The sequence below is a fragment of the Eublepharis macularius genome, chromosome 4, assembly GCF_028583425.1.
Source record: "Eublepharis macularius isolate TG4126 chromosome 4, MPM_Emac_v1.0, whole genome shotgun sequence".
In the NCBI taxonomy this organism is placed as follows: domain Eukaryota; kingdom Metazoa; phylum Chordata; class Lepidosauria; order Squamata; family Eublepharidae; genus Eublepharis; species Eublepharis macularius.
Window position 1 is genome coordinate 26,947,284 of NC_072793.1, and position 23,000 is coordinate 26,970,283.

The window sequence follows — 23,000 nt, forward strand, 5'->3', positions numbered from 1 at the left end:
GCAGGTTCTCTGGAGAAGCAGCAGAAATATTTCCTAAGGAAAGAGTGAAGTGGAATCTGAAGAGGATGTTTAACAGCTACCATGATAGACAGGTGGGGATTTACTGCTTTTCCCCTAAAAAATCAATGTGACGTCCAGAAGCACAAAACCCAAGTGCCTTGATATTCAAAAGCTAAACAATGAAGTAACAACATACAAAGTCAGCTGTTATCACTCAAGCACCATAGTTTTCTGCTTCACAGACTTCAGTGAAATTTACATAAACTACATGGAAGGTTCTAGCACGGTGTGTCAGTTGATAAATGATGTCACTAGAACCAGACAGAAGGTTCACTAGAACTTTATTCTTTGGCAGTTGAGGAAGGCTTCAGTTGAGTGCCTTCAAATCTCAGTGCCACTTTGGTCAAACAAAAAGGTTGCTGCATCCTTAATTGTGCTTGCCCAGAGGTGTGCCCAGAGGCCCTAGTAAGTATTCTTTTAAAATTAAAAGAGTAATCTGTAATCTTGCTATCTTCTGAAAACCATGCATTCTTATTAGGGACAAAATATCTGTAACATGGGAGATTCAGTGGACTATCTCCTGACAGCAGGATTTAGTCCAGTTAGAGACTAACAAGATGTTCAGAGTCTAAGCTTTCAAGAGTCAGAGCTCCCTTATTCAGACACCTAACTATCTCCTGACAGTTTTGGTAGGTACTGAATTTCAGCTCTTGAGGATTTCCACAGTTGTTGCATGCATGTGCACTTAACCATTTCCTTAAAAGTCTTTTTTCAAAATTCCCTTTCCTCAAGCACTTAACGAGGAAAATATACCAGTATTTATCTTCCCCCTGCAGTGTACTGTTTATATGTCAATTTGCCAGCAGAAAAGGGGGCCTCTGAATTTGACTGGCACAGTACAGGAGAGGAGGAGATGCTTGACCCTTTCCCTATAGCCTGTTTTCTAATCACCATTCTTACCTGTAAGGAGGAAAGACACTGGGTTTACATATCTGGAATTGAGGGGTATCGCCTGCTCAGGGAGCCACCCTCACATTACAACCATTTAAAGGTCTATGGTTGTTGGGGGTTTTCCGGGCTGTATTGCCGTGGTCTTGGCATTGTAGTTCCTGACGTTTCGCCAGCAGCTGTGGCTGGCATCTTCAGAGGTGTAGCACCAAAAGACAGAGATCTCTCACTGAGAGATCTCTGTCTTTTGGTGCTACACCTCTGAAGATGCCAGCCACAGCTGCTGGCGAAACGTCAGGAACTACAATGCCAAGACCACGGCAATACAGCCCGGAAAACCCCCAACAACCATTGTTCTCCGGCCGTGAAAGCCTTCGACAATACATTTAAAGGTCTGTTGTCTTCTTTTATTCTTTTCCAGCTGACTCAGTGATGTACATAACCTTTTCATATACTACTAACCAGTTTGAAGGCAAAAAAAAAATGTCCTCTAGCAGAGTCAATCTCCCTTCCTTTGCAGCACCCATTGGTCCTTGTATGCACACAGGCTTTGTGCTGACGTTTAGCTCAGCGTATGGAGGCAGGAAGTAGTGGTGGCAGCTCATGCACTCACTTCTTCCTCCCACCCCATCTACATGTTGGTTACAGAAATATGTTGCTTGCAAAGGGATTTACAGCTTGTTACCAACTCAGCTTCCTCTTTATTGCAGTTGATTGTTGAAGAATCAAGATGGCAACTGACAAACGCCTGGAATTCATAGAGAACTATTGCACTCTCTCCCTCCGTGTGAAACCCGACAAATGGAACAAGTTTGCAACGAACGAGGATGTCCTCGCCACACTCAATGAGTTCTATGAGAAGCCAGACTTGACGGCACTGGTGATCACCCTCAACCCTACTGGTCAGCTAGTCCCTTGCATTGGCTTTCCATCAGCACTGAAGAATAAAGCAGTTTATTTTGTGAAGAAGAAGAATGAAAACGTAACTAAAGATAACTTCCTAGATGCGCTCATAATCGGAGATCTCAGCCCTTCCCCTGTAGAGCAGATGATGGCTGTTGTGGAAGAAGTAAGAACACTGAATGGATTGATAACCCAGTAGAATTACTTTTATGGTGGTGATGCACACTACCAGTATAACACTGGCATGGCTGTGATCAGGGCTTTTTTTCTGGGAAAAGAGATGGTGGAACTCAGTGGGTTGTCCTCGTAGAAAATGGTCACATGGCTGGTGGCCCCGCCCCCTGATCTCCAGACAGAGGGGAGTTTAGATTGTCCTCCACACTGCTCGGCAGCACGGAGGGCAATCCAAACTCCCCTCTGTCTGGAGATCAGGGGGTGGGGCCACCAGCCATGTGACCATTTTCATGTGGTTTAGGAACTCCATTCCACCATGTTTCAGCTGAAAAAAAGCCCTGGCTGTGATGTAGCAACAACCAGCATAGTAGAACTATAGGATCAGCCTACTCATATAAGGGAGTTTCAACCACTGGGCTGCTTTAGAAACAGAGTAGATCTTTCAGGATCAGTTTAAGGTCTTATTAATTTTTGACATAATCCAGGTGCCATGCTCTATGAAACAGAGATACCTGTGGCAATGCTAAAACAATCCTTTCCTTCTAGGTAGTGTACTCCTTGTTTTTGAAGAGTGAAAACCTGACTGGGTGGCCTCGAGTGGTAGCTGAAGATGTTATACGGCAGGCCCACAGGCTAAAGAATGAGATGTTTGTAATGGGTGGGAAGATCAAAGGGAAAACCCTGCTTCCTTTGCCAGAGCGCATTGAAATGTTGTACAGTACAGCAGATATGTTTGACAGGTTGGTGCTTCTAAATAACATCTGCCAGTATCTATAACCTTTCTATTTTGTACAAAAGCTCGCATCACATACAGGAGCCATTTATTTTCATTTATTAAAATGAGTAAGTTATCTTCAAGGCTTTAGAGAAATTATTGAAAAGGATTGGGAGTGCATATATATTTGGCATGCCTCCATGTTATCCCTCATAGACATCCTTCTCCTTTCGTATCTCCCTCTCTCTCCACTCATCTGTTTCAACCAACTGAAAATGTCCAGATTCTGCACACTGTGTAGCCAAGTCTATATGCACACTCCAATTTACAAAATAGAATCTGATCACACAATCTGGCCTTGCTGACTCCAAGATGTGTGGGTTTCACTTTAGATTTCCTACCTAAAGGCCTTGTGAACCAATTACTGTGCAGTGTAAAGAGGAGGAATAGGTCATATCAAAAAGTCCTGAGGAATCTAATTTTGTGACTTGCTAAAATTTTTGTTTACTGTTCTTTTACAACCAATCAGAAATTAAAGCCATTTGAATTTCACCATGTTCTTCTCCCTTGTGGTTTTTCAGTCTTGCCCTAACTGTGGACAGTACTTTATTACATTCGATTGAAACAATAATCATCGACTGGTCTCATCAGATCAGAGATATCCTGAGCAAAGACTCAGCACAGCCGCTTCTGGATGGTTTGAATCCATTACCCAGAGTGGAGTTTGAATTTTGGTACAGTCGGCAGGGTAACCTGCAATGCATAAATGAGCAGGTATGATGACAGTAATGATGACTTGGCTATAAATCGTACTGTAATGAAGGTATATTGTGACGGTTGGTAACCTTTCGTGCATGTGCTTTTCTTTTCTAGCTGTATGCTCCTCCAGTGCAAAAGATTGCTGAGATTTTGGAGAGGGCAAAGAGCTGTTATTGGCCAGCACTCAGGAATGTTTTCAAGGATGTATCTGCAGGTATAACCCAATTTCTTACAATCATAGCCAGCAAATTCTATTAGATCACATTGATCAATGGCTGCTAGGATTGTTATGATCAGGGCTTTTTTCCAGCTGGAACATGGTGAAATGGAGTTCCAGCACCTCTTGAAAATGGTCACATGGTCGGTGGCCCCACCCCCTGATATCCAGATAGAGGGGAGTTTAGATTGCCCTCCGTGCCGCTCAGTGGCGTGGAGGACAATCTAAACTCCCCTCTGTCTGGAGATCAGGGGGCGGGGGCACCTGCCCTGTGACCATTTTCTCCGAGAGCAACCCACTGAGTTCCACCACCTCTTTTCCCAGAAAAAAGCCCTGGTTAAGATCAAGCCACTCCTTGATTCACTCATGCTGTAACTTTGCTTTTATTCAGGACTGAAGGAAGCCGATGATATTAACTTGTACTTGCAGCCCCTAAAAGTTCTCTTAGAGGACATGGAACAAGCTGAATACCCCCAGGTATATAAAGAATTTGGAAATAATGTTTGAGACTTATACACTGTCTTGTTCATATATAACTGAGTATATTATTGTAAAGGTTGTCCAGAGAAGTGTGTCAATGACCACTTTTACTGGTGCTAGCTCATTAGTTCTAAATGGGATTACACGACTGCATGGTCTAGTTCTGTTATTCCTCCTCCTGTCCTCATCTTTTTTGCCACAGCCTGTGGCAGGGGTCCCCAACTTGGTGCCCATGGGAACAATTGTGCCAACCGATACCTTTCCTTCTGCCCACCAAGCATTTGTAGAAAGTGGGTGGGGCCAGGTGGGAGTTTTGCCCAGCAGGGCTTCTGATTGGCCATTGGAGATTTGAGAGGCTATGCAGATTTTCTAAAATATCGCTTTGGCAGAATCTGCTTTCACAGCATAAGAATCTTCAGTGTGTGACTGAAAGTAAGCTGTAGCAGCCATTTTGTGGCAGCCATTTTGTTGCTGCACCCGCCACACTGTGTCAGAACTCCAAATGTGCCCACAGACTCAAAAGGTTTTGGGAACCCTGGCCTATGGAGAGAGCCAGCACTGTCCTCCTTGCTGGTCCATGTCTGGCTCCTCATGAGGGCTGATGCAGTGATATAGTGCAGTGCACATATCCAGCGGGTTCTTCCAACTTCCCTCAAGAAGACAACATCTTATGGGAGGATGGGAGTAAAGGTGACCAATGGGAGGCTTTTCCTTGCCCTCTTTCCTGACTTTGGATCACAAACAGTCCACTCATGGCAGCTGCAGCCAGCGCCGGATCTAGGGTTGCCCACGCCTGGGGCAACCCTAGGCTGAGCACCTCGCGCGCACACAGCACGCACGCGCTCCCGCACTGCGTGATGACATCACTTCAGTGACATCATCACGTGGGGCTGGGAAGCTGCCCACGCCATTCACCTCTCCTCAGGCAAATGGCACGGGCAGCCTCGCAGCCCCCCGCGCTGCTTTCGTCTGCTCCGTGGGACAGGGGGTGGCCAGCTTGCCGTGCACCCCCTGCCCTGCAGGACAGGGAAAGGGCAGCACAGCCGCCCACGACATTCACCTGCCCTGCAGGAGAGGGGGCAGCCGGCCGCCCCCTGTCCTGCAGGGCAGGCGCTTGGCACAGGCGGCCTCACAGTGCCCCGCGCTGCCTTTCACCTGCCCCGCGGGACAGGGGGCGGCTGGCTTGCCACGCACCCCCTGCCCTGCAGGGCAGGCAAACGGCAGCGCAGCCACCCGCGCCATTCGCCTGCCCCGCAGGACAGAGGGTGGGTGGCCGGCCAACTACCCCCTGTCCTGCGGGGCAGGCGAGTGGCACGGATGGCCCCGCAGCCCTCCGCGCTGCCTTTTGCCTGCCCTTCAGGACAGGGGGTGCGTGGCAAGCCGGCCACCCCCTGTCCCGCGTGGCAGGTGAAAGACAGCGCGGGGGGCTGCAAGGCTGCCCATGCTGCTGTCTGTGCCCTCTGGCAGCTGGCAGCTGCTCCCGGCGCCCCCTCCCTGGTGGTGCTGGGGGCAGACAACCCCCCCTGCCCCCCTCGATCCGGCCCTGGCTGCAGCAGGGCCTTAAATGGCCAGAACTGTGGTGTGCTTATCAGGGCAGGCATGTCCTTCTCCTGCACTGAGTAGTGGCAAATGAATCCAGGGCTGGGTCCAACTCCAGTGAGGACCCGTGTCCTACATAGCCCGATCTGCATTGCAGCAGTCCACATGAGAGGTTACTTCAGAATAGTTGACAAGAGCCAAATCCCTAAACGAAAAGGCTCATTCACATGTTACAAATCCTTGTGTCCCCTGTGCATCTGCCCCAAGTCCCACTTATCAGAAGTGCTCTGGGAATCAGTGAGGCTGATTCAAAATGAGACCACAGCACATGAAGAGAAGGGGCTTAAGCCTTCTCCCGACACTGTTTTCCTGACCTGAAAAAGTCCTTGGGACCTGCTGTGCCCCAGTGAGAGCCACAAATGTACTGCCGGGCTATTCCAGCTTGCCAGGGCCATTTCAGATCAGAAATATAGTGCAGGGCGAAAGGTGTAAGCCTCCTCTCCCCACACACTGTGGATCTGCATATATCTGGGAATCTAGAACAGAACTTCCAGAGCATATACGATCAACAGGCCCCAGGCTAGACACATGAGAGAACACGTGAATACAGATACTAGTTCTGGGAAAGCTTATTGCTTGGAGTCACAGGACCCTCCAAACAGAGAGGGGGAAAGAGATGAAATGCTCTCTCCTCTGCAGAGCTACACTGATGAAAGAGCAAGGAAGACAATTTCACCCTTTCCCTCTCCTATCGCAGCTGCCCAACTCACACAGCTGTTTGTCCACATGCGTCCCGCAGTTCCAGGAATAATTTTTCCAAGGATCTGAAAGGAAATACAGGAAAAATCAGTGTGCCTCCCACTGATGCTTCATAGAATTCAAGTCATTGTTTTGTTAGTTCAGAGGCACTACTGTATAACTAACTAGAAATCATCCATATTGAGCTTTTAGACCATTTCTGACCTGGATGTGACTTTTTCGCAAACCAAACAAACCGGTTCGCGAACCAGGGGCAGGTTCGTGAAAGTTTGTGGTTCGTGGTTTGTGAAATTTGACAAACCACGAACCGCATGGTTTGATTTTTTTCAGGTATGTCTGCTAAGTCCCTATGATGAACTGGTATAATTTGTAACACGTAGTTTGGTCCTGAGTAACTTAATTTTGTAAGTAATAAAGTAATAAAGAAGCCTGATGGGCACTAAGTAAAATATCACATCACTTTAAAATGTATATATGACTTTCCTAAAACCCTGACTCAATGAAATTTTATGTCCACACAGCTGCCCCCATTCATCGACAGCGTTATGTACACCGTGTGCTTGATCTGGGCCAACTCTGAATACTACAATACTCCATCCCGGATCATTGTCATTTTGCAGGAGATCTGTAACCTCTTCATTGAAATGGTACTGTTTTATAAAAACAAAGTCCTCAATAGAGGAGGGATTTATATTATTATTTTGTCCTGTTTTTGGTACCCAAGGCATTTTGTTTCAGCTCTATTTGTACCACAGATGTTGAGGGTTACTTATTGTAAAAAGTTATTCTAAATCAGCATCATCACGAATGGCAGAGAGCAAAAGGATAGTGACCACTGAGTGATCTATAATTAGAGGACTAACCAACTTTATTGTAGCATAAGCTTTCAAGAACCACAGCTCTCTTCATCAGATGCATCTGATGAAGACAGCTGTGGTTCTCAAAAGCTTATGCTGCAATAAAGTTAGTTAGTCTTAAAGGTGCTGCTATTTTGCAACTACAGAATAACTCAGCTAACTCCTCTGAATCTATTCTTAGAGGGATACCACATTCACCGTTGAATCCATAAAGAGAGGCAAAGTCACCTGCCTTTCTACTACTTCTACTTGCATTCTCTCTCTAAAAGAAAGAAGAGCCTGAAGCAGACGAAGGACACATATTCCATATCCCCTGTGAAGGGCTATTAATACAACAGAGATTTTCAATGACTGATCGCACAAAGGTCAAATTGCATATTTCATGCGCGTCTCCCAGTGTATTCTTCTCAGATAACTCCTGAGCACCACCATCCCGGTACTGGATCTAACAGCAACTCTAGGGGAAAATTTCTGAGAAATGGTGGGGAGGGGTTTTGTTTGTTTGTTTTGCATCAGTTCCAAATCCTTCTCCCAAGGTTGCCTTTTGATGTTTGATATTTCATGTATTTGCTTTTCTTGCTCCTTGCAGTTCTGATCATTTGAAGCCCGTAGAAAGCATGTCAATTAATCCCTTGGTCTCAGGAAGGATTGCAGAAGTTACCTGCCAGCACTTCTGTTTTAGCAAAGGAAGGAGGAAAAGTGAGGGATCAGACTGCTTGAGTTCACTCTCTAGTAGGGTTGCCAGCCTCCAGGTGGTAGCTGGAGATCTCCTGGAATTACAACTGATCTCCAGCAGGCAGACATCAGTTCCCCTGGAGAAAATGGCTGCTTTGGAGGGTGCACTCTATGGCATTATTCCCTGCTGAGCTCCCTCCCCTCCTTAAACCCCATCCTCTCCAGGCTCCACCCCCCAAATCTCCAGGAATTTCCCAACATGGAGCTGGCAACCCTACTCTCTAGGCCTAGAAGACAATGGTGTAAGTTATAACTTCCATGGCCATTCTTAGTGGTCAGTAACAGTCAGTGTAACAGGCATGCTTAACTTCCATAGCTTCTAACTGATATCAGCGATGTATCAGCAGATTGTTAACCAGCCTTTACAGTGCCAAATTTTAAAAGGCTCTGATTCAAAAGTGTGGTTCAACATGTTCTGTGTTGTCCTTGATTTCCACTTTTATGTTTAGACACGTAACTTTCTGAGTCCTGAAGAGGTGCTAAAAGGCTTGCAAAGTGAAATCGAAGAAGTTCTGGGAGGGATCAAGTTGGCAATCTCCGTGATAGAGAAACTCTACAAGACCTATGACCTTTGCTGCTCGGATATGATGCCCACATTTTTTCAGGTTAGTCACTCACTGCTGCTGCCACTGCACAGTTTTCGAAGTGGAAACATTCCTCAGAGCTTCCCAAAGCAAACATTGTATGTAATTCATCCAATTTAAAGTGGGAAATTATTTTAATGAATACCAAACAGTACTACTTCCAAATGAAACAGTCCCATTTTAATTTTTTTATTTGTAGACAAACTTATATTAATTTGAATCTGGCTCTTTGCTTCCCTGGTACAGCAAAGGCACTAGCCTGGCATATCAAAGATTACGATCCATCAAGCATTTTTTAAGGAAATCGACACATAATAGTACCAGCATTTTAACATACTACTAGAGATCATAGCCCTGCAGTAGTATAGAGTCTGCAGTCACTGAAAATATCCCTTTACTGGCAGCCCATCTTATGACATGACGCTATTTTTCTTTGTATTTGCAGGATAAGGAGCCTCAGTTCTGGGAATTCCCTTCTACCCTTGTCTTTACTAGAATGAATTCATTTTTTCACCGGCTGAAAACAATAGAGGTGAGAATTAAGCAATGAATTTAATTAACTGAAATAGAAAATTGCCACAGCAATAGTATTAGCTTACATTAAGCACAACTCATTTTCATGACTAATTTGTTGAATCCTGCCATTCCATGGGTGCCATTGCATTCCTCTAAGGATCAAGCTAAACTAGATCTTCCTCCTGTGCTCTGGGTGGCTGCATGCCCGCACTCCCAGAGGGAGCAAAGGCAGAAGGAAAGCAGCAGTGGAGCAGCTAGTGTAAAATGTAATTTGTGCCAATCAGGTAAAGACAGGGAAATACATGAAATACACCCCATGTATCATCATCATCATCATCCCATCTTTCTCACTGAGATCCAAGACGGATAACACAGGGCAAGTGAAAATATGAAAATGGAGAGGAGAGTAGCAAAGGCGGGAAGAAGGCAGCAGTGGAGTGCAACTCCCCACACAGAGCACGGAGGGTGAGAGGGAGGCAGGCAAGCAGCTCGGGGAGGGTGGGGGGCGGATCTGGCCAAGCAGCCAGCAGAGGTGGCAGCCAGGCAGAGGGCTGCGAGGGAATCCCTCTCCTCCCCTGTCCCCCAGAGTGTGGCTCTGTCTTTCAAAACTACAGTTCCCAGATAAAATTGCTTTCCCAATCACAGGTTTAAACTCATCGTGTGTCTAGTGTCTCATTTAGCTTGAACCTAAGATACAGAGTTCTATCAATGCAAGAGCCGTGATCAGGGCTCTTTATATTTCTGTTTGAGTCTTTAAATAGTTGTGTTCTTTTTTTTTTTAAAGGAACTGTATGCAACATCAATTGAATTTCTCAAACTGGAGAAAATTGAGCTGGGCGGTGTGAGAGGCAATATTCTAGGAAGCCTGGTGGTTCAAATTTATGAAGAGGTCCTGGAATTTATCAAAGTGTTTGCTGAGTGCAAATATGATCCTTTAGATCCGGCAGATGAGGTTAGTTCATTTCAGGATGGAACTGCCTGTTTCTGTATCCTGTTGGTGCAGCTGCAAGCAGCTTTGCATTTATACCAGCATATCTCTGAGCCATACTAACATATCTCCATGTTATACCACCGTGGTCTTAGTTACCATCCTAAGCAGTTACTGAATGGGTCTTAGGACTGTGCCCTTAATAGCCTAACTTTATAAAAATTAAACTTTAGGTGTACTGGCTAACCTTATTCATTTTTTTATCATTACTAAAAGCAATTTGATGAAGATATTGCAGACTTCCAGATCAAAATTCAGGATTTGGATAGACGGCTGGCTACCATTTTCTATCAAGGATTTGTTGACTGCTCCAGCATTGAGTCTGCTGTTAAGGTACACATACCTGTGTGTGATTTGCAAGCTTTGCATCTTTCTTGAGTCTCTTTGAGAAAAGTGAGCTATAAATGAAGTAAATAAATCTAATATCTAGATATTATTTTAAAAGGTAAAGGTAATCCCCTGTGCAAGCACCGAGTCATTACTGACCCATGGGAGAATGTTGCATCACGACATTTTCTTGGCAGACTTTTTTGTTATGGGGTTGTTTGCCATTGCCGTCCCCAGTTGTCTATACTCCCAGGAAACTGGGTACTCATTTTACCAACCTCAAAAGGATGAAAGGCTGAGTCAACCTTGAGCTGGCTACCTGAACCTGGCTTCCACCAGGTTCAGGTCATGTGAGCAGAGCGTAGGATGCAGTACTGCAGCTTACCACTCTGCGCCATGGGGCTCCTTAAGATATTACTTAGCTGCTGTGAAATAAACAATAGCTTGTACCCCTGTAAGCACAGAGACCCTATCCAGCTCTACCCCCTGCTAGGCACAAACGAATTTTCCGTTTTTGTGATCACATGAGATAAGGACCATCCCACACTTCAGCCCAGGGTAGCCTGGCAAGGGAGCTGGCATGCCTGGGGCAACCCCAGCAGGGGGGTGGACATTGGACCACCAGGAGTTTTCCCAACGGCCTTGATGGCCAATCTGCCCCTGTCCCTTCATTGCCCTTTCCCTAAACTTAATCTCAAACTCTCTAGCCATTCCTCATAGCAAAGGTGCTCCAATCTCTTGATCTTCTGGGTTACTATTTTCTATATCTTTTCCAGTCCTTAGATACATATCCTTTTTGTGATGGCCACATGACAGGTCTCCTTCAAGTTTCCTTGTTTTTGTCCCTGAGGTATGGCTATCTCCCCTATTCTAGGCCACCAGGGCTTTTTCAGTTGTTGCTTTTTTGCTGGCAGTTGAATATTGTTGTATTGATATAATGTTATAACCATGTAGTATCTGGTTCTCCAAATTCTAGGCTTTCGTTTTTTAAAAAGTCTCTAGCCCCTTTCTTTGCAGAGATCTTTCACCGGGGCCGATTCCAGACGGCCCTCCCCATCCCGAAACGTTGCGCGTCGTCGTGCGTCGTTGCGCAGAAAACGCGAAATATCGCGTTTTCTCGTGCGAGTTTTGCGCGACGTTGTGCAAAACTCGCGCGAGAAAACGCGATATTTCGCGTTTTCTGCGCGGCGACGTGCGATGACGCGCAACGTTTCGGGATGGGGAGGGCCGTCTGGAATCGACCCTTATATCTCCATGACATGATAGGCTAGAAACTTTTAAAAGAATTAAATCTGGCATACACATGTTTATAATGTTATATTGCTATAACTATATTCAATTGCTGATTTTTTTAAAAAAAAAGTGGCAGGGGGAGGAAATGACTGCCATGGGGACAGTCAGAGAAAATGGCTGCTATGTGGGCAGGAAAACCTGAAGTTTCCTACCCACCGCAGCCATCTAGGATTTACTGCAATCTTCCTCAAAGCTTTGCAGCAAAGCAGATTGGAGAAAAATAGAAGCAAAGCAGGAGAAATGCCAGGAGGTGCATGAATGCAGCATGAAGCTGTGGGAAGCAGGGAAAAAACTGCTTCCCAGCTGTATTGAACCCAGGGCAAACAGAGGCATGTGGAACATGCCTCATATACACACCATCAGCCACTCATCCTGTTCTTCATTGCAGCCTGTGGGTTATTATAAGCAAACAGCTTGAGAAAAGAATTTTTTAGCTGATAATTTATTTTTATTTTGTGCCTCAGAGTATAAGGCAATTTGCTCATGAAGAGTTCAGATGACATTCCCTTGTGATTCTGATGCCAAATTTAAACCAAATAGTTACTTAATTAGAAAACAACCTTCTTCTGAATAGGAACATCTTCCCAGCATCCACCACCTAGAATTTCCAGTTTCAAAGAATTAGAGAGAAGAATTTAATATTTATTGACTCCACAGAAAGATCTGGAATCTTGCCAGATCAAACAGTCATTTCATTGCACAAGGCACCACAAAATACCACAGATCTTATTAACGATCCAAATCTAGCTCCCTGAGGCAAAGAAGACGAGAGCTGAAGTCTCACCACTTCCTGATAACCATAATCAGGACTTAAAAAAAAAAGATTTACCAGAATTTAACACACATGCCTAATGTTTATTTAAAATTGCTTTCCTGCCAACGTGTTCCATTCTGGGTTATCATTAGTAAAAGAATCTTCTGTGTGCTTGAAATCTATTTTACACTAATCAACTGTAGAAGGTTAAAGGAAAATAGCATAGATGATAAAAATGAGAAGTCAATAAGGCAAGGAGTTTCAAGGAACTATGCATGCCTCATAGGAAAAAATGAAGAGATGACATGAATATGATCCATTCAAATATAGTTATGAAACAAAGATTCATTTACCTCATACTTCACCTAGCAATGGCAGAAGGAATGAGCTTGTTGCAGGACGAAAAATCTATTAAAATAGTTGGGCTGAGAAACAGATTGACAAGGGAGAGAACTTCAGCATTTCAAAATAGTTTATGAGAGACATAGGTGCTTATTGCCCACAAGAGAAATATTTCCTAAGGTTGAAGACCCTGAGCTGGAGACAATAACTTTCCAAAGAGTTGAAGATGATATTACAAAGCAGGGCTTTTTTTCAGTGGGAACGTGATGGAACGGAGTTCCGGCACCTCTTGAAAATGGTCACATGGCTGGTGGCCCTGCCCCCCCCCAATCTCCAGACAGATGGCTGGTCCACCAGCCATGTGACCATTTTTGCTGAGGGCAATTTAAGCTTTAAAAAACTCCCCCCTTGTTCCAGCTGACCCAAAGTGACGTCATTGTGCGGTCCTAAGTTCCACCACTGAGTTCCACCACCTCTTTTCCCAGAAAAAAAGCCCTGTTACAAAGTAATTATTACCTGTGTTGTGCACATTCATCTCACTGTCCATTCACAGGTAATCTGTGCAATCACTGAAGCCAGTGGTCATAGACTGGAGTAACTCTTCTTAGGATTGCACTATTTGTGTGTTTCTGTAGTGCTTCAAAAATTTAGAAAACTATTTCAACCAAAGAAGACAGCATAACAAAAGAAATGAGTGTATGATGGCTCTTTCGTACCACCTTTAACTCTCTTTGAAGTCTGTCTGTCCCTGGAGTTAATTGTGCAATTACAAGAAATATAGATATGTAATTGTGAATACATGAATAGAGGCATAGTGCCTTATCAAATCCACACATGAATCTGTCTAGTATGTTTTTAATATATTATCCTACCCTGTCTTCCATTTTCACGTCAAAACAACCCTGAGAGGTGAGCAAAGCTGACAGAGAATGCCAGGACTAAGGTCACAGCCCTAGCAGTGCTATCTTATGCTCATACCCTCTTATAAACTCATTGACTTCAATGGACTTAAAGGGGTGTAACTCTGCTTAGCATTGCACTGTCAATTAGCTTTATGGCTGAATGGGGAACAGAACCAAAGCTCTGATGCTTTAACCACTACTGAATGTTGGCTATCACCTGCTCCTGATAGTATGGAGAGCAATGTGTGCATTGGCAGCCTGCACAAGCCCAGTGTAACTCTGCTCAGCTACAACCGGTAGCCAGTTCCAAATACAGTACTGATATCCCTCTTTGCTTAAAATTATAATTGGGTATGCTTCTCTTGTACTTTACCTGGAATAACGGTTTTAGCTTCAGCTCTAAATACAGGTGTTTTCCTGCATCTGTTTAAATGGGCATGTAAATTTATGGGCATTTAGCATAATTCAAAGCCGTTTTCGAAGGTGTTTTGAAAGCTCAGAGCCATCCTATAAAGAAGTTACTGATTCTGTGTTTTCTTCTTTAGCAAGTGCATATGTTTGCCTCCCTGTTGGAACGGCCATTGATAAAGGCAGATGCAGCTGCCCACTACTCAACCCTGCTGGAGATGTTCAATGTTGAATTGGATAATGCAAAGATTTTGTACGATATTCAAATAACCACTAAAATCAAAGATGGTGTGCCTCCCATTAGCAAAAACATGCCACCAGTAGCTGGGCAGCTGAAGTGGGCTTTGGAACTCCAGGGAAGATTACAGATTCCAATGAAAGATTTGCAAGCCATTGATCATCCGTATGTATCAGTTCCTCTGTATCTGCATTACAGGATTATATTATGTGGAACAATATTAAAGGCTTATGTGGTCAAAAGATAGAACTTTGAAAGTTTGTTTAAAATATTAAATTCCATATCAGACAGCAAGGTTTTGCTTTCCTCTTTCTAGTGTAATGGTCAGTTCTGAAGCCAAGTTAATACATGCCAAGTATGAGGAAATGATCCGTTTGCTGAAAGGTTATCGTGAGAAAATTTATGAAGAATGGATCGGCCATGTTGACAGAGACTGTCAGTTCAACCTAGAGCAACCCCTGATCCAAAGAGATCCAGAAACTAGATACATAAGTGTAAACTTCAACAAAGAGGTGTGTGAATAATATATGTTTAGCATACTAAAGTATGATTGAGTTTCATGGAGAACTCGCAGTAATTGCTGTAGACAGGGTACGTGGTATGCAGGGGTCATTTTGTAGAAAATGAGCTGGAGGAACTCAGTAGCATAACTCATTAGCATATCTCATTAGCATATGCCATGCCCCTTGACATCACCGGAAATGTGTTGTTAGCACAATTGATTTGCATATGCCACACCCCCTGACATCACCTATCCTGGCTGTTTTGGCCCCAATCCTTGTCATTTGGGGCCAAAATTGGGCCCAAAATGACAAAAAGGGGCTGAAAATGGTCAGGATCAGGCTGCTGCTGAGCAGAAGAGTGATCCACCACCCATCACAGGCCCAATCCGGGTTGTTTTGGCCCCAATCCAGGACGAAATGGGCCCAAAATGGCTGAGAGTCAGGTGGGCGGGGCCACCTGACATGTGACCTCTTTGGGGAACTGCCGGAACTGTGTTCCAGTGCGTTCCCCCTCGAAATGAGCCCTGGCGGTATGTAATGTTTGTAGCAAGCTGGTGTATGATTCAAAATGAACATTTTGAAGGGAGGAAGATAAAAGCTTCTCTTGCAAAGCTTCAATTAAACACAATGTTGATAATAGGATTGCTTACTTCCAGTTTGGGCCTGAAGTTCTCCCAGTATCACAGCTGGTCTCCAGACCAAAGAGACCTGTTCCCCTGGAGGAAATGGCGGCTTTGGACGGTGGACCTTATGGCATGACCTCCTTGTTGAGCCCCCTTCCGTTCTCCAGGCTCTGCACCCAGATATTCAGGCATTTCTCAATCTGGAGTTGGTGACCTTAGTTAATAAAAGAGAGCATACATTTCTGAACTTCAAAAAGCAGTTCTTTGATTTAAAATATATATTGCCACCTCAATTTCCAGCCGTAAGTAACAGCTTATCTGCAATAGTTATTTCCTCAGTCTACGCCATGTCCTTCAACAGGGTTCCTCTTCTGGGTTTTGTAATGACTTAGAGCAGAACCACAAGTGACAAAAGGCACAGATTGGATACTTGTCAGCTTCCCTCATGTTTTGATGGGAAATGTAGGCAGCTTGGTGGAATGTTGGACAAGTGACAGTTGAAAAGTCCATTGGACAGCAGTTGGAGAGCTAAGCTGCAAGACTAGGATGCCTACATTTCCCATCAAAACTTGAGGGAAGCAGACAAGTGTCCAATCTGTGCCTTTTGTCACTTGTGGTTCTGCTCGTAGTCAGTGTACTTCATTAAAGAGGTTAAGAATTCCTTGTGATGTTACTCCTGGTATCTGATCTGACTCATCATAAGGGACAACGTCCTTCTTGGGTTATGGAATCACCACCACAACAAGAGTATGAATACTTCTGTTCATAACTAGGAACTCTTTCCAAAACTCTAGCTTGTCCTCCAAGGAGCTCAGGGCTGTATACAAGGTTTTCCTTTGCTATATTTAATTTTCACAACAAACTTGTGAGATTAGTTAGGTTGAGAGAGAATGATTAGCCTAGGATCACACTGTTACTTTCATAGCAAGTAGGGCTATAAATCTGAGTCTCCCCAACCCCTGTCCAACACACTGCCTCTATGTTGCACTCAGTTGTTTCTGAAACAGTATTCTCTCCTCTTTTGTCTATGTCACTGGGACAGTCAAATTTTTAAGCACATAGAACACTGCTGTGATAGCTCATTTGGCTCGGCCTGCATGATCTTAGTAAGGAACTTGTACCTTTTTCTGAACCAAGGACTGCCATCCTCAGGATACTGGATCAGCCAGGGCTGATGCATTGACCCTTCCTATGAACCTCTAGTTCATCTTCGTTCTTCTGTGCCTCCACACATGGGGACTGCGCAGGCGCAGGCCAGCCGCCGGAGAATTTTCTAGAGCTTCCAAGGCTCCGAAGGGGCCGTTTGTCGCGCGCCTCAGCGACCGTCTTCCCGCCCAAACGGTCACGTGATCCTACAGCGACCAACGGCCCCTTCCCTCAGTTCTCTTCTTGCCGCCGCTTGGAGAGAACGTGAGCTTCGTTGCTCTGTGCTTTTTTGTGCTTCGTGCTTTATTCTGACTGATTGCTTGGCTTTTGACTTCGGACTTCGTGACCTCGACTATTCTTCGGATCTCGTTTTGGACTTTGTTGTGGACTCGGTAATTTGACTCGGACTGTTTTTGACCTTCCTTTCGCGTGCCCCTGAAGATGGCCTCAAAGGCTCTCTTCAAGCATTGCCTCCAATGCCACACGAAAATGGCCAAGACCGATGGCCATGAACTGTGCCTGTTCTGTTTGGGGGAGACCCATAATGTGACGGCCTGTAAAATTTGCCAGGGTTTCACCAGCAAGGCCCGGCAGGAGCGCAAGGCCCGACTGAATTCCTCCCTGTGGCAGAAGGTCATGTCCGGAGGCGCTCCGTTGCCCTCCTCCAAGGCCGGCCCAAGCCCCTCTGCCGAACGGCATTCCAGAGCTGGCTCAGTGGCCTCCGCGAGGTCGGGGTCGAAACCGCGTCCCCCGAGTACCTCGGCGTCGAGAGCGGCCTCTCCAGCGCAGGGACCGGTGCGGCCGCCCCGTAGCGCGTAATCTACCAGGTCGGATCCGAGACCTACGTCGGAACCGAGGATCCTGGTACCGAGTCCCCGGTCGGAACCGACGTCCGGATCGGTTCCGATGAAGCCTAAGAGGTCGAAGCCGAGGTCCCCTTCGAAGGTGAGGAGCGCGTCGGTTCCGAGGTCTTCTTCGGAACCAGCGAAGAAGAAGAAGAAGACCAAGCATCATCGGTCGCCGCGTCCCGCTCCTCAGGAGGAGGTCATCGTGCTTCCTCACACGCCTTCCCCTCACCTGGGCTCCCCGGAGCCAGAAGACATCACCGTTCCTGTGCCGGATCCGATGGCCTTCGAGACGGTGCCCGCGGAATTCTCGTCGGGGCCGGAGCCGAGCCCGCACCGTCGGAGCCGACCATCGCTTCCCCTTCGGTCGCCGAGGCTGGAACCGAGCCCGTCTCCTCGTCGGAGCCGTCCGTCGCCTGCCCGTCCGCCTCCACCTCCGGTCGGTCGTGAGCGGCATGGTTCCGGGGACAGTGTCCGATCAGTCCGGTCCACTGCGTCCCGGCATCGGCAGGCTTCCTACCTCCCCTCGCCATACCGTTGCCAATGGGAGGGGGCACCTGCGGGCTTCTCCGTGTCGGAACCGAGGCCTTCGACATCGAGGTCGGCGTGGGCTCCCCCTCCGCTCCAGGTTCCGGAATCCCAGCTCGGTTCCGATGAGGAGGATGTGGAGAGCTTTGGCGGCTACCAGTCGGAGTCCTGGTCCGAACCATCGCCGGCTGAGGAGCTAGTGCCATCGGCGGACTCGCCATTCGAGGACCTCCGCATCTACGCCGACCAGATGGCAAGGATGGCCAAGGCTCTCGAGATGGACATCTCCTCGGCAGTTCCCCAGACCAAGGACAAGCTCCTCAAACGCATTTACGGAGACAACCCGGCGTACGTTGGCTTCCCCATGCTCGAGGGTATTGAGGAAATCGTGGAGAAGGTATGGCAGGTGCCCTGTGATCAGCCTCCAACATCCAAGAGGATTGAGCAGCTCTACAAAATCAAGCATGGTACCTGGCCGGCGCTGGTGAAACACCCTCCACCTTCCTCCTTGGTCACAGAGGAGTTCAACCCCAGGCGATCGGGTCACTCCTCGGTGCCTGCCGATAAGGAGGGCAAGAAGCTGGATGCCATGGGCAGACGCCAGTACATTGTTTCTTCCCTGGGTCTGAGGATTGCCAACTATCAGACCATCATGGCAGGGTACCAGCTGTACCTCTGGGAGAAGTTGGCATCCTATACACGAGACCTCCCTCCTGAGCAGAAGGCTGTGGTGTCCCTGCTGCAGACAGAGGCTGTGAGGCTGTCTAAGCAGCAGATGAACGCTGGGAGCCACGCTGCTGACACTGCTGCTAGAGGTATGGCGTCGGCGGTGGTCCTCAGGCGCCACTCCTGGTTGCGGTCTACGGCCCTGTCCCAAGAGGTACGTTCCAGGGTGGAGAGCATGCCATTTGAGGGGGACTCGCTGTTCTCCAAATCGACCGACGAGACCCTGAAGAAAAAGAAGGAGGACCGGCAGACGGCGCGGTCTTTGGGTCTGGCTCCAGCGGACAAGCCCTCCTCCAGGTCACGGTACGCTCCCAGGTCTGGCCCTTACCACTACCAGGGCAGATACCAACAGCAGCGGCCGGGCTACCATCAGTATCCTGCCTACCAGCAGCGGCCTTACCCTCCCGCACAACAGCAGAGGAGGCGTCGGCCCTTCAAGCCTCGTCAGGCACAGCAACCGGCCCAGCAGAAAGATCAGCAGGGCGCCGGGAGGCAGTACTGACGGGTCGCGCCAGCCGTATCCCCGAACTTTTCGGACAGACTTAGTCCACTCCTCTCTGAGTGGGAGTCAATAACATCTGACTCATGGGTCTTAACTATTGTTGAACTGGGATACGGGCTGGAGTTCGTTGAGCTGCCTAGATGCAGTTCACCCCTGACAGCTGTCAATAACACTATGGCCGAGCTGGATGCGGAGATCGTGTCGCTCTTGGCCAAGGGTGCTGTGGAAGAATTGCCCTATGAGGACTCTGTAAAGGGTTTCTTCTCTAGGTTCTTCCTGGTCCCTAAGAAGGATGGGGGTTTACGTCCCATTTTAGATCTGAGGGGCCTTAATGCCTTCCTCAAGGTGACCAAGTTCAAAATGGTTACGTTGGCGGCGGTGATCGCCTTACTGAAGCAAGGGGATTGGTTTGCGGTTCTTGACTTAAAAGACGCATACTTTCACGTGGGCATACGGGAGGAGCACAGGAAGTACCTGAGTTTTGTTTACCGGCATAGGGTTTTCCGGTATAAGGTGCTCCCCTTTGGCCTGTCCACTGCCCCACGAGTGTTCACTAAATGTGTGGCCCCTGTGGTTTCCTTCCTACGGGAAGAAGGCTGTACCATCTTTCCGTACCTCGATGACTGGCTCATCGTGGCTGAATCAGAGTCTAGGCTGGTGCAGGACATTGGCTTGGTACTTAGCACTTGCCAACGCCTGGGGCTCCTGGTGAACTTGGAGAAATCCAAGCTGGTGCCCAGCTGCAAGGTGTCCTACATTGGTGCGCTTTTAGACTCTGTGGAGGGTAAGGCCCTGCTCCCCTTGGAGAGGGCTCGGTCCCTAAGGGGTCTAGTGTCCATGTTTAAAAGGAACCGGTTCCAGTCTGTGCGCACTATCCAGTGCTTACTAGGGCATATGGCAGCGGCCACCTCTGTGGTGCCTTTCGCTAGGCTGCGTATGCGCCCTCTCCAGAACTGGTTTGTGCGGAGGTATGATGCTCTACTGCACCCTCCGTCCCTCAAATTCTCTATCCCGAGGGTCATCCTCTCCTCCTTGGACTGGTGGCTGTCTGATGACAACTTGTTTAGAGGGACCCCTTTCGGGTATCAACACCATGACATCACGGTTACCACTGATGCCTCTCTGTTGGGATGGGGGGCTTACTGTGGTGATGTGTCGGTGCAAGATGTCTGGTCTGACAGGGAAAAGACCCTCCATATCAATGTGCTTGAACTAAGGGCCATTCGTTTCGCACTTGTGTCTCTTACAGCACTGCTGAGAAATCGTCATGTCTTGGTGCAGACGGACAACACGACTGCCATGTACTACGTGAATCAGCAGGGGGGCACAGTGTCCATGGCCCTGTGCCGGGAAGCCACACTCACTTGGCAGTGGGCTATCAAGAACGGCGTGTCGCTCCGTGCTATACACGTGGCTGGGTCAGACAATGCCCGGGCAGATGCCCTCAGCAGGGCCCCTTTACTAGACCACGAGTGGGAACTGAACGGAGAGTGCATTGGGCCGATCTTCCGGATGTGGGGTCATCCAGTGATAGACGTGTTCGCCACTGCGGCGACCACCAAGGCCCACACGTTCTGTTCCAGGGCAGGGAGCGACCCCCTCTCTATTGGGGATGCCTTCCAGTTTACGTGGACGCAGGGCTTGCACTACATGTTTCCTCCATTCCCCTTGATTCCCAGGGTCCTGTGCAAGATAGAGGAGGACGGGACGGACTGCATCCTAGTGGCCCCCTTCTGGCCACGGCAGGTTTGGTTCCCGAAGCTCCTGCAGATGTCCCAACGGACGTATGTGAGTCTGCCCCCTCGGCAAGACCTTCTCCTAAACGGGAGCCTGGTCCACCACGATCCCAGGAAGCTGCACCTAACGGCTTGGCGGATCGTTCCTCCCCGATAGGCTTTACTGACGAGGTACAGAGGGTCCTCCTGAATGCTCGTCGGCCATCCACTAGGCGCGCTTATGCGGCCAAGTGGCGCAGGTTTGAGCTCTGGGCACTTGCCAGAGGAGTGGTGCCTGACAACAGTCCCTTGGGGGTTGTGTTCGAGTATTTGTGCCACTTGCGTGGCCTGGGCTTGAAGGCTTCCTCCCTCAAGGTCCACCTGGCAGCGATATCAGCTGCTCACACCCGAGTTGAGGGTGCTACGGTGTTTTCTCACCCACAATCCCGCCAGTTCCTTAAGGGCATGTACAATCTTTACCCACCTGTATCAGCGCCAGTGCCTCAGTGGTCGCTGTCCTTGGTGCTCTCACGTCTCATGTTGCCTCCATTTGAACCTATGGCTACATGCCCCTTGGATATGCTATCCTACAAGGTAGCATTCTTGGTGGCCGTCACATCGGCCAGAAGGGTCAGTGAGCTGTCTGCACTGCGGTCTGACCCTCCCTTTCTTGTGTTTCATCCCAACAAGGTGGTCCTGCGTCCCTGCCTTGGGTTCCTGCCCAAGGTGGTGTCCGCCTTCCACCTCTCGCAGGATATTTCACTGCCTGCATTCTTTCCTCAGCCTTCCTCTAAGGGGGAAAAGGCCCTCCATTCCCTAGACTTGAAGAGGACCCTAGCCTATTACCTTGATAGGACGAAGGGATTCCGCACCTGTCCTCACCTGTTTGTATGTTTTGGGGCCAAGGACAAGGGTAACAGGGCTTCCTCGCAGACCCTGTCTAGGTGGATTGTGACGGCCATTAGCAAGGCCTATTCCCTGGCAGGGGTGGCTTGCCCGCTCCATGTCAGAGCCCACTCCACGCGGTCCCAAGCATCCTCTTCGGCACTCCTCAGGGGGGTGCCCCTGGTTAACATTTGTAAAGCAGCCACATGGTCCTCTGCAGACACCTTTGTCAGGCATTACGCCGTTGATGTCAATGCGGAGCAGGATGTATCTGTGGCCAAGGCTGTCTTACACTCCCTTTTTTCCTGAGGGAGTTTTTGGACTGACTTTCTTGGCGTACCTGCTGGGTACCCTTGAGTGAAAGTGTGTATATATGTACCTGGGGGTGTGTATATATGTAAATATTGAATATCTATGTGTCCTTACACAGTTTTTTTACATAGATGTATATATGCATATCTATTTATTGTTGTTCTTGTTTGTTCAATAAAATTGTGTTGGACTTCACCCCCGCCTTCCTTATTGTGTGAAGCTTGGTACACTCCCATGTGTGGAGGCACAGAAGAACGAAGATGAAAACAGGGTTAACATACCTGTAACTTATGTTCATCGAGTTCTTCTGTGCTGACACACAACCCTCCCTCCTACCCCGCTGTGAACTCCAATGCACAATACTGTGATGGCTGTAACGGATATTGGTGTTTTTAAGGTGTTATGGCTGAAGTGTGTTGGTCAAGCGGCGGCAAAGGAGAACTGAGGGAAGGGGCCGTTGGTCGCTGTAGGATCACGTGACTGTTTGGGCGGGAAGACGGTCGCTGAGGCGCGCGACAAACGGCCCCTTCGGAGCCTTGGAAGCTCTAGAAAATTCTCCGGCGGCTGGCCTGCGCCTGCGCAGTCCCCATGTGTGTCAGCACAGAAGAACTCGATGAACATAAGTTACAGGTATGTTAACCCTGTTATACTCTTGTTTTATTATTTTGACTGTTGTCATGAAGTTCCAAGAACTGCTTATGTTTCTTTGTGTTGCATCTGGATCAACTCTGGCTGTAGCCATCATCAATGTATCTAAGTCTCAACATGGCTCCATCT

The 23,000-nt window shown here is 47.8% G+C and overlaps 1 protein-coding gene across 1 annotated transcript in view; it reads left to right on the forward strand.

Moving 5' to 3' along the window:
• The first annotated feature begins 1,678 nt into the window (after positions 1–1,678).
• The window catches only part of DNAH17 (dynein axonemal heavy chain 17), a 139,204-nt gene continuing 117,882 nt past the window's right edge, over positions 1,679–23,000 (forward strand). The window contains exons 1-12 of the mRNA XM_054975987.1: positions 1,679–2,017; positions 2,572–2,765; positions 3,322–3,514; positions 3,614–3,713; positions 4,108–4,193; positions 7,016–7,141; positions 8,536–8,691; positions 9,116–9,202; positions 9,971–10,138; positions 10,391–10,507; positions 14,338–14,603; positions 14,755–14,950. Coding sequence (XP_054831962.1) covers positions 1,679–2,017; positions 2,572–2,765; positions 3,322–3,514; positions 3,614–3,713; positions 4,108–4,193; positions 7,016–7,141; positions 8,536–8,691; positions 9,116–9,202; positions 9,971–10,138; positions 10,391–10,507; positions 14,338–14,603; positions 14,755–14,950 — 2,028 coding nt within the window. The remainder of the gene's footprint in view (positions 2,018–2,571; positions 2,766–3,321; positions 3,515–3,613; positions 3,714–4,107; positions 4,194–7,015; positions 7,142–8,535; positions 8,692–9,115; positions 9,203–9,970; positions 10,139–10,390; positions 10,508–14,337; positions 14,604–14,754; positions 14,951–23,000) is intronic.